General features: G+C 49.5%; 1 protein-coding gene across 1 annotated transcript in view; it reads left to right on the forward strand.

Moving 5' to 3' along the window:
• LOC114118854 (liprin-alpha-1-like) overlaps positions 1 to 4735 on the forward strand; it is a 30380-nt gene extending 25645 nt beyond the window's left edge. The window contains exons 11-12 of the mRNA XM_060401959.1: positions 3728 to 3808; positions 3918 to 4735. Coding sequence (XP_060257942.1) covers positions 3728 to 3808; positions 3918 to 4057 — 221 coding nt within the window. The 3' untranslated portion in view covers positions 4058 to 4735. The remainder of the gene's footprint in view (positions 1 to 3727; positions 3809 to 3917) is intronic.
• The last annotated feature ends 6736 nt before the right edge of the window (positions 4736 to 11471 follow it).

Raw genomic sequence — 11471 nt, forward strand, 5'->3', positions numbered from 1 at the left:
GGCCCCTCAGCAGTGGCTGACCCCCAGATGCCAGGGCACTTCTGTGTTAAACACTGGCCTCTGGATGAAGAGGCCCAGGGCAGGGCAGCCCTGTGACGCCTGATGCTCTGGGCCCTGTTCCCTCCGAGAACGTGCACGCAGGGCATGGCCAGCAGCACTGCTGCTGTGGGAGGGACACCCGTGTGCACGGATGCGAGGGAGACTCGGGCCATGTTCTGACCACTCAGGTGGCAGGCGAGCGCCAAGGTCACGTTCTCTGCCGCTGAGGGCTCCTCTCTCGGGCGCGACCTCTGGAGACCTGCTGACCCTCCACTCCTAGGGAGTGGCCTCCGTGCCCCCGCGGGACCAGGCCGGCCTGTACTCACCGCAAAGCTCAGCAGGAGTAAGTCCTGACTATAGCACAATCCAGCCTCTGCGTTCCCGCCACGCTGCTTGGTCCCAAGAGCACGGGAGGAAGCGTGCAAACACAGACTGTGGTTAGTCGTGCAATGTCACACGGGGCACGAGGACACACACACACCTGCAGCGCCCACTCCTACTGAGGGTGGGGAAACTTCTAGAGGGTGGATGAGCTGGAGAGAGCAAGCCTGGGGGCTGCCACGTGGGGGTCCCTGCCACCCGGATGGGGGGGGCGGGACGGTCACACTAGAGCATCAACGGCACATTTAATGACAGAAACGCCGACATGGGGACAGCTACTCCACAGCTTCTCAGCTATTCACAGAGCTCCAGATCACACATTCGACACAGTCTATTGTCACCCAGTTTTACACTTACCTCATTCCCTCAGCTGCCAGCTTTACGGGAAGAGGTACGAGATGACAAGACCACCATCAAAAGTGAAACTTCGAGTCCCACCTCTCTGTGGTCCCTTCGGGTGGACCGGCTGCAGATGGGGCGCTGCGCATGGCCAGCCACGAGGACATGAGGGACACCTGCAAGTGAGGAGCCTGTGTGCCTTGTCCTCAGTTTCAGGACCCCTGTGCCTCTTGTCTTGAAAGTGAAGGAAGGATAATTTTAAAGGAATCCCAGTGGATTCGGTGCCTGTGTTTAGGGATGTGTGTGTGTGTGTGTGTGTGTGTGTGTGTGTGTGTGTGTGTGTGTGTTTTCTGGTAGGCAGGTTTCTCTAGATCTGGCGTTAAGGTAGACGTCTTACTCTGTGTGTGTGTTCATGTGTGGGCGTGCACAAGTGGGTTTTTCTTTGCTCTGTTGCTACACCATGGCAAATTCTAGGATGTTCTGGTGGCTTCCCAGAGAACAATTCAAAGTACGAGGATTTTCTGACCACAGTGGGTAATCTCAGCTCTGTCAGTCAACCAGAGACAACATTGACTACAGGGAAAATGCCTTATCTATAAAACGTGAAAAAATATTTTAGTATTCCAGAAAAAAATCACTAGAATATAGTTTAATATTTATGGCATTATAGATGTGAGAATCACTTTGTTTCTCAAAACTATTTTCTTTCTATTAAGCCCCAATTTGTCTCAAAGGTATTCTTTTAATTGCTAAATTTACACAGCCAATGCATCCACTTTCAGAGAATTTTTGAGGGTTGGTGAATCTCAGATTTTCACGTTCTGTCGAAACTCCCAGGGAGAGCACTGCAGGCTCACCAGGTGCTGGACGTGCTCCATGAGGAGTGGAGGCCAAGGCCGCCGAGTCCCCGTTGGTCATCGCAGTGTCCTGGGCATGCGGGGACTCCCCTCGGGCATCGTGTACCTCCTGCTCTAAATGCTGTCTTTCCTCTTCCCCTTGGTGGACACTGTCATGCGCCAGCTCGCGGGGGAAGCCGAGTCAGCAGGTCTGCTGAGCTGTGTGCGTCCTGAAGCCTCCCCGTGGGGCTCGTCCCCAGCTCCAGGCTCTGAGCTGAGCAGCGCTGCAGGAGTAGGGCACGGTGTTGGTGAAGGGGAGCCCAGCGAACCCTCGTAGGAGGTGCTGGGCTGTGCGGACGGTCAGTCTCAGAAAACAAGGCCACACCTGTTGTCTGGGTGGTGCCACGTGTGGAGCATTTGATGGGAAGAAGCTCACACAGCCATCTTGTTAGGAAGGACAGCTTGACCGTGGTGCTCATGTCCTGCTTTAAAGTGCCCGTTGTCAGCCACAGAGGGTGTGGCTTTCTCTTGGGCGTATCTGTTCCCCATAGAATTCACTGTATTTCCGAATGTCTTTCTCCTGTGACTCTAATTTTAAGGCGAGGAAGCATGCCTCATCAGTTTACTGCTAAGCAAGTGTTTTAAAGAATTGCACTTGGGGACTCCAATGTCATCCTCGAGGGGGCACAGGCGGTCCTCGCTAAGTAGCCCCGCAGGGCGGGCTGAGCAGGGTCATTGCAGCAGAACAGGCAGCCCCCCAGGCTCGTCTCTGAAGCTGTCTCTGTAGAGAGGTTTCAGCTGCAAGTGAGCCGCTGACAGCAGAGTGATGCGATATCTTAGAGCCGAGGAAGGAAGCACACCCCAGCAGAAGCCAGGCGAGCCTTCCATCTGCTTCTGGATGGTGGCTGCGGTGGGGACACAAACTCCAGGCACGTGGTACATGCTCGCTCCCCTGGCATACGGGAATTTTAGAAGTTTGCCTTTTTTAAAACTCTCTTTGAGCGATTAAGGGGCTTCCCTGGTAGCTCAGATGGTAAGGCATCTGCCTGCAATGTGGGAAATCTGGGTTTGATCCCTGGGAGATCCAAGATCCCCTGGAGAAGGAAATGGTAACCCACTCTGGTACTCTTGCCTGGAAAATTCCACGGAGGGAGGAGCCTGCTAGGCTACAGTCCATGGGGTCGCCAAAAGTTGGACGTGACTGAGCGAAAACACTTCCACTTTCACTTTTTGAGCTATTAAGATACATGTTGTGTTTTCTGGTATAACTATTCCCAGAAAATAGAGTATTTACTATTCTAGGAAACCTAAGGTTGAAGTAAGGAACAGTTACTTGAAATTTGATGTGAAGCATTTCGAGCTTTAACCATACATAGACTTCACAGTCTTAAGTGAAGTCTGATGCTGTTTGAATGTATTGAAAAGCCACTGTGTATCTTCAGGGAATTCCCTAGCAGTCCAGTAGCTAGAACTCCACACTTCCACTGCAGGAGGCCTGGGTTTGGTTCCTGGTTGGAGAACTAGGGTCCTGCAAGCCACACAGTGGCCTAGTCAAAAAGAATAACCAGTATCTTAATTTACCACGTAGCTAGTTAGCTGAACAGCAGTGCAGGAGAGAAACAGCCCCCATCCAGCCCTCTCCTTGCTTGCTGTGTTGTAGTGTTCTGTGCTGAAAGTCTGTGTTGCTCTTTGTGCGTCTGCTGTGAAATGGTGTGCATTTCTGAAGCTCTCTCAGGGACAGATTCCTCTGCTCAGATCTCGGTGTGGTTTCCTCTTCTATGTATCTGTCCTCACTGTTTAGAAAGGGAAGAGTGGATGTTTTTCCTTGACTACCCCCCTCCCTTGGATGTGCAGACTTCTGAATCCTTTAAGGCTGGCAATAATTCTTTCATTGGGAAGAAGGTGATTCTGTAAGGAATTGCGAGGACTCATTCAGCATTTCATGACTCAGGGATTCTTTGTAATATGTCTGAACTCTCATTAAGTAGATGGTTTAGAAGATTAAAGGAAAATGGTGAGATACATACTGTTTCACTTTTCAAATTTATAAAGAAAATAAATACTTAGGTTAACTTGTTTTATACCAGTGTGTAGTAGTGATTCTTGAATTTTGAATGTTTTGTTACTTGCAGGCATGAGTTGCTGGAGGAAGCCAGGCGACAAGGCGGGCCTTGGCGCAGTGGGACGGGCCAACTGTTGTGGTCTGGCTGGAGGTGTGTAGGCGCCCCACCCCCACCCGCACCCGCACCCCCGTCCTGGGCTGGGTGTGTCAGTCCCTCCACAGCCACGCATAACCTCCTGCCTCCTGTCTCCTGTCCCCAGCTCTGGGTCGGGATCCCAGCCTGGTAGGTGGCTGCTTGCCAGCCAACGTGAGGAGCGGTGCCATCATGTCCACCCTGTCGCCCTGTTGGACACGGAGATCCAGCGTGAGATCGGCATCAGCAACCCGCTGCACCAGCTGAAGCTGCGGCTGGCGATCCAGGAGAGCATGTCCCTGACCGGCCGCTCCGCCCCGTCCAGAACTGTACGCCTCCCTCCTTCCCTAGGGAGAGTTCGGCCCGGTTTGTGTCGCTTCCAGGGTTCTCCATACAGACATCCACTGTTCCAGCTTAAAGTTCTAGCATTCAAAACCATGACAGCTTTTCATTTGCAGCAGCAGTGTTGTTAAAAGATAGATGATTGAATACTTCAGACTGATTATTTTTGTGACAGAAGGGCTGCAGTGGCATTGTTAATAGAGAAATGGGGGTTTTTGAAAACATAAAAAAGGGACTTTTGAAAATGTGAAAATTGTAAACAAAAAAAAGAGGAAGTTTTTGAAAATGTATTAAAAGAAATGTAAATATAAATGTCAAGAAAGTGAAAGAGAAAAGGCTTAGCCCCCAGGCTGCATTGTTTTTCCCTTATTTGCCTTGTCCGGCCTGTCCTCTTGGGCAGTTCCCTTTTCGGGAGCTGTAGACCCTGGGCTCTCAGGGTTTTAAGAGTCCGAACATCTGCCAGGTCCCACCAAGTCGTATCGTGCTCATCCAAGTTTCTTCCACATGGGAAGGCCTTGAAAGTCCTATAAAAGGGTCTTCCTAGTTGGAAAAATTAAAACGCATCTGGTCGAAATGTGGATTGTTGCCAGGAGATCAGGGCCGGCCAGCTCCTCATTTCTCGAGTGCAGACTCAGGACACAGCTCAGTCCCCACGCTCGGTGTGTCCACTCTGGAGAGGAACCCTGGTGAGGAGACGTGACCTCCCAGATGTAGCTGCCCTGAGGAGCAGGAGGAGCCTGACTCAGGCTCATGGTTATTTCACACAAAAAGCGTGAAGGCTTTCTCGCCCGTTTGTCCTCCTTGTTTCTAAGGATGAGCGTGAGGGTGGATAACTCACCCCGCACCGATGCACTTGTTCTCAGCGTATCTGCTCTGCTCTCTGTGCCCCAGAGGGTTCACTAGAGCCACCTTTTTAGAAATGAAGGTGCTGAGGGTTCCCCAGAGGTTTTATTAAAGTATCTCAGTAAAGGGAGCATCTTATGAATTGAGTTTAACGGGTGGTGAACTCAAGCAGCATCCCCCCTCCGACCGTGAGGATGGGCTTGGGGGCGGGACATCGGCAGAACCCCTGACGAACTCCTGGGGATGGGGAAGGTGACAGGAAGGAGGGGGAGGTCTCTTCCTTGTGGGGTGTCCACAGATTGTACCTCACCCCTCACTGATGAGCACCTAGGCCGTTTCCAAACACTTGCCACTGTTCTGGAGAAAACAATCATTGCCCAGCTCCTACTCAGTTTCGTAGAGTATGTTTCTAGAATTGGAGTGTAAACATCTCCTTTATTCATTCCATCCTCTGTTCATCCACCCAGCCAGCCAGCCGTCTGTTCATCCATCCATCCACTCACTAATTCATCCATCCATCCATCCACCCACCCATCCACTCACTAATTCATCCAGCCATCCATCCACCCATCCACCCATCCACCTGTCCACCCAGTCAGCCAGTCATCTGTACATCCATCTATCTACTCACTAATCCGTTTATCCACCCATCCATCCATCCACCTGTCCACCCAGTCAGCCAGTCATCTGTACATCCATCTATCTACTCACTAATCCATTTATCCACCCATCCATCCATCCTCCATCTATCAATCCATCCATCTATCCAACCACACATCTGTCCATGCATCTATCCAATCACCCATCCATCCATCCACCCATCCACTCATTAATCCATCCATCCATCCATCCATCTATACAAACTTCCTTCCTCCCTCCCCCGATCCCTTCCTTCCATCCTTCGTTCCTCAATAGAATTTTACATTTTTGTGCAGATTGGTATTTTATTCCTCTTAAGTTTAATCACAGGGTATTTCTATTCCCCCACCACCTTGCTCTTTTGGATTGCATCCTTTATCCACTGCAATTTCCAGCAGTTACATGATTCTTTTGCCAACAGTAACTCTGGAGAGTTGTTAGCATCTGACTCCCTGACGGAGCTGTTCTGTTATCCCCATGTTTCAGCTGATACTTTTGGGTTTTCCAGGTAGGCCATCATATCATCTTTAATCAGTGGCTATTTTATTTCCCTCTTTCAGTAACCACAATTATTATTGACTTTTCTTGCCTGATAGCACATTCTAGAACTTACAGAGCATTGATAATTAACAGAGGTGATCACAGCATCCTTGACTCGTCCCTGACTTTGATGAGACCACTTGTAACACATCACTATTCAGTGTGATTTTGGCCCTTGGCTTGAAATAGATGTTTTTAAAGAGTTTTTAGCAGGAAGATGTTCAGTTCTATCCAATGAAGTGGGCGACAGAGGATGAGATGGTCAGGTGGCATCACAGACTCAATGGACGTGAGTTTGAGCAAACTCCAGGAGATAGTGAAGGACAGGGAAGCCTGGGGTGCTGTAGTTCATGGTGGAGTAGATTGTAGGAGGCCATGATTCTCCTGCCCTGGCCTGTAACTGCCCCGTTTGCCAACTACATTGCAACATTTCCCGTTAAGAGGCACAGCGTATTTCTGCAGCTTCTGGGCTGGCCTTGTGACTTGGCTTGGCCAACAGAAAGAGGCAAAGTGACAAGCTTCACAGGGCCTTGAGAGCTTTGCTCTCTGACCACCTCCCTGTGAACAAGCCCCAGCCAGCCTGCTGGAGGACAAGACTCCCATCATCACCCCTGCCAACAGCCAGCTTGTCCATCCTGAACCATGGCTACCCTTGAGCAGCCAAGCTCAGCTGACCCACCAGCTGACTGTAGATGCAGGACTGTCCCCACTGGAGATCGAGCACACATCTGGCCCCAGTCAGCTCCCTGACCCGCAGCCTGATGAGAGATAATGGGTGGCTGTTTGCAGCCACTAAGTTCTGGGTGGTTCACTGTGCAACAGTAGATAATCACACAATGGCTGTTCTCTTTTGGCCTGCTGAACATGAACTGATGTTTACTGTTGTGTCTTGGAAATCACAGAATGAGCCTGTATGTGCGATTGGGCCCAATTTTTTGACGTGCTGCCAAGTTGCCAAAAACTCAGCAAATGTGACCAGGCACTCTTTATCAGAATTGGCTGAGACTTTATAAAATCGAAGGCTCATTTTGTCTTACTGCTTCAAAAAATGCTGCTACTGGGATTTCCCTGATGCTCCAGTGGCTAAGACCCCACGCACCCAATGCAGAGGGCCTGGGTTTGACCCCTGCTCAGGGAATTAGATCCCACGGGCCACGACTAAAGATCCCACGTGCTGTGACTAAAAGATCCAGCAAGATGCAGCTAAGACCCAGCATGGCCCAATAAATAAGTGTTTAAACACTGGTGCTGGAGTCAACTTGTGGGAGAGGATGGGGTGTGGTCCCTGGGTTGCCCAGGATGCTGGGTTCTGGGTGTGCAATGCTTAGAGGAGAATGAGTGTGATCTCCAGAGTGAGGATACGGTGGCCGACACCCAGAGGTCTTAGGCCCGGTAGACACAGCCAGCTGAGGCCACTTTCTGACTGGGGAGGTGGGAGGGGGGCTAGCGACAGTTGATACCATCCCGTAGTTGGTCACAAAGTCTAAGCTGAAAGAAGCTCCCAGAATACTGCTGTCTCTGGGGTTTTGCTGTGGTGGTTTTAAATTGTGTCCTCAAGTTTGGGGGTATTCCTCTGCTCAGAAAGGAACCCAATCTCCCTCCCCTTAAGTATGGACCGAGCCTAGTGACTCACTTCTAATGAATAGCATAAGGTAGAAATGACAGCATGGAACTACTGAAAAGAGGGCCGTCAGAGGCATGTCAGACTCTTCCTCACTCTCTTGGACTTCCTGCCCTGGGTGAAGCCAGCCCCCATGTTGTGAGGACGCTCAAGCAGCCTGAGGAGAGGTCCGCGTGGTGAGGAGCTGAGGCTCCACCAACAGCCCTGTGAGTGTGCCGTCTTGCAGGCTGACCTTCCAGCCCCAGAACCACCTTCAGATACCTGCAGCCCTACATGACATCTTGACAATAACCCCATGAGGGACTCCCAAGCCAGAATCACACAGCTAAGCCATTTCTGAATTTCTGACCCCACCGAAAGAACCTGAAATAATAAATACACAGTATTTTAAGCCACTAGGTTCTGAGGTTGTTTGTTACACAATGCAAGCCAACTAATATACTTCTTATGGTGGCTCTGGGTGGTGAGTTCATCCATGTCAACTTGTTCTCTTTCATGGACTTAAGGTTCTGGCACAGTTGTCTCTGCTCTAAGATCCCACTAACATAGACCTCTTAGTTTACTGGATAGCCTCCTTAAAATGTATGCCAACTCTTTGCTTGTTAAAGAGTGAGTTTGGGTTTCTGAGACTGGTGTTGTTCCTGAGAAGCAGCTCTCTGACCAAGGCTTTTCTATGGACCTCTGCAGGAGGAGACCCCAGAAGCTGCCTGACATCTATCCTATAGGGTTTGGTGGCAAGCTCAACACAGGATACCCCGTGTAGACAGAAGCCATGTCACGGATAATTCCATGGTGGGATTATGTGGTTGGCGAGAATGCCGAGGTAGCTTGAAGCAGGGGTGGGTTCCAGTACTGCCCTCTCCTGAGGTCTTAAAACCATCTTGTGGGAGCTTCACACACGTGCCAGAGACAGGCACACACGATCCCTTTTTGGTAATGAAGCACTTGCACGTGGCCAGCACCCAGGAGCCCCCTTCCTGACCCCCAAGGGGAAACCACTAGCCCAATTCTTGTCTGCTCACAACGCTTCACTCACCTGGTCCACTCTGTCCCCCTGGACACCAAACTTGCATCCAAACCCCCAGACAGAGTCAACCTGCAAGCAGTGCTTGGAGAGCTTTGACTGATACTCGTGGCCGACAGCTGACTGGAACAGGGGCCAAAGTGAAGCATCAGACACCCACCAGCATTGCCGCACTGGACGCGCCCCCCAACCCCGCCTTACCCTGAGGCAGCCTGCACTCCTGCTCAGTGTGGGTGATGTAAACAAAGTCACTCAGTGTGGAAGCTGGCCCAGAGGGAGGTAACTCCAGGGGGCATCACAATACCAGGGCCCCCCAGTCAGGTGTTCCCGAACCCTCTCCACACCAGGCTCCCCGGAAGTTTCCCAAGGACCCCAGCCATAGGGGGCGTTCTGAGGTGCCTGGGCTTGAAGAAATAGGAGGCCAGCCCCCAACCAGAACCACAGAGCCAGCAGCCTGCCAGCGATTCCTAAGCCCACTTCCAGGAAGACTGCTGGCAGTGATCACCCTCTTCAGGTGGGACACTGTCAAAGCACGTGACCCAGGAATCAGGGCACACACTGGAACACAGATGGCAGGCTTCAGGCACACGGCACGGTCAGTGTCAACACCGGCCACACATCCAGCCCGCCCAGCTGTGCAGTGGGGCCTGCCAGCGCCTCGTCACCCCCCAGTCAGGGAAGGGGGTCTGGTGACCTCTCAAGGCCACACGCTGACCGGGCAGTCCACCCGAGCTTTCCGCTGTGTGGTCAGGAAGCCATGGCCCGTGGCCCACATCCAGCACCGAGCTTCTTTGTAAATAAAGCTTTCTGGAACATGCAGATGTTTCAGGACATCTGTTCATTTACAGAAAATCTGTGCCTAACTTTGTGTCAAGACAATACAGCTAGTTCAGGAGCCACTCGAGACCCTGTGGCGGCCAGGAAGCTAAAAATACTTACACCCCGGACTCTGAGTATATCACATGCTAATTCATGGGGCCACCACTGTCTGGTTTCCCCAAGACCAAGCTCAGGTCATTTAATTTGTAATTTAATCTTTTTTTATAGTGAAGTAGAATTGATTTCCATTGTTTCATTGGTTTTAGGTGTACAGAAATTTGATTTGATTTTTACATAGAAGTATATCTATTCTTTTCCTGTCTTTTTTCCTCATATAGGTTACTACAGTTTTTTCAGTTGAGTTCCCTGTTCTATTATTCAGTAGGTTCTATTTGATTATCAATTTGATAAATATTAATGTTTATATATTAATCAAAATTCTTAATTTATCCCTCCCTTCTAATTTTCTTTTGATGATCAGAATTTGTTTTTCTCAATCTGTGAGTCCGTTTCTGTTTTGTACATTAGTTCATTGGTATGAATTTATAGATCTCACCTGTGTGTGATATCTTAGGATGTTTGTCTGTTTCTCTCTGACTTTCCTCACTTGGTTTGAAAATTTCTCAGTCCATCCATGCTGCTGCCAATATCTTTGTTTCATTCTCTTTGATGGCTGAGTAGTAGTCTGATGTATAGACATACCATGCAGTCTTCATTTTTCTGTCAGCGGACATTTTGGTGGATTCTATGTCTTGGCTGTTGTAAATAGTGCTGGCCTGAAAACTGGGGTGCACGTGTCATTTTGAATGAGAATTTCTCCAGATGTAAACCTGGGAGTGGGGTTTCAGGATCATATGCTACCTGTATGTTTAGTGTTCAAGGAAACTCTCGCTGTTTTCCACAGTGGTTTCACCAGCTACATTCCCACCAAGGCTGCACGATCCCCCCTCCAGGACCCCTTTCTGTGCGTCCTCTGCAGCGTTCATTCTTCGTAGATCTTCTCCATGATGGCCGTTGTGACCCGTGTGAGGAGAGGCTTCGCTGCAGTTGTGATTGGCATTGACTTAATAATTACTGGTGTGGAGTATGTTTTCACGTGTTTTTGTTATTTTTTTGTTATGTGCTTTTGTTATCTGTTATTGTACACCTTGTGAGTACGATTTACTTCTTGAATCTGCTTTCCTGAAAGCTGGCCCTGTATGGAAGGAATTCTTTTTCGACAATTTACCCCAGGACATTTCTTGAGGGCAGGTGTCATTTACAGCCCTGTGAGACTTGTGACTATTAAGATCCCGTCAGCACGTTTTTTATGGTATATATATTAATCTGAACCAGCTAATGGCTCTCTGCCCCCTGAAACTTTCTTCTTTGGTAACCATAGTTTCTTTTCTAAGTCTCTGAGGCTGATTCTCTTGTAGAAAGTTCATTTGTGTCCATTTTCAGATTCCACCACACCTGTCTTTCCTTGTCTCACGTAGTTCACATAGTATGACCATCTCTAGTTTCTTCCCTGTGCCTGGAAACGGCATCATCTCATCCCTCTTTCCTTCTGAGTGTTATTGCATTGTGTATATGTAGCCCATCTTCTGTATCCATTCGGCTGTCCTTGTGCACTTAAGCTGCTTCCCTGTCCCTGCTATTGTACCTAGTGCTGCTGTGACCGTTAGGGTGCAGGCGTCTTTTAAAATCTTGGTTTTCTCTGGATCTATGCCTAGGTATGGAGTTGCTGGGTCACTTGGTACTTCTCTGTTTAGTTTTTATGTTTAGTTGGAGAACCTCCATATTGTTTTGTTTTGTTACATTATATTACGTTATGTTACATTATGCTATGTTTTGTTACGTTATATTGTTAC

This window comes from Ovis aries, chromosome 18, assembly GCF_016772045.2.
Source record: "Ovis aries strain OAR_USU_Benz2616 breed Rambouillet chromosome 18, ARS-UI_Ramb_v3.0, whole genome shotgun sequence".
In the NCBI taxonomy this organism is placed as follows: Eukaryota; Metazoa; Chordata; class Mammalia; order Artiodactyla; family Bovidae; genus Ovis; species Ovis aries.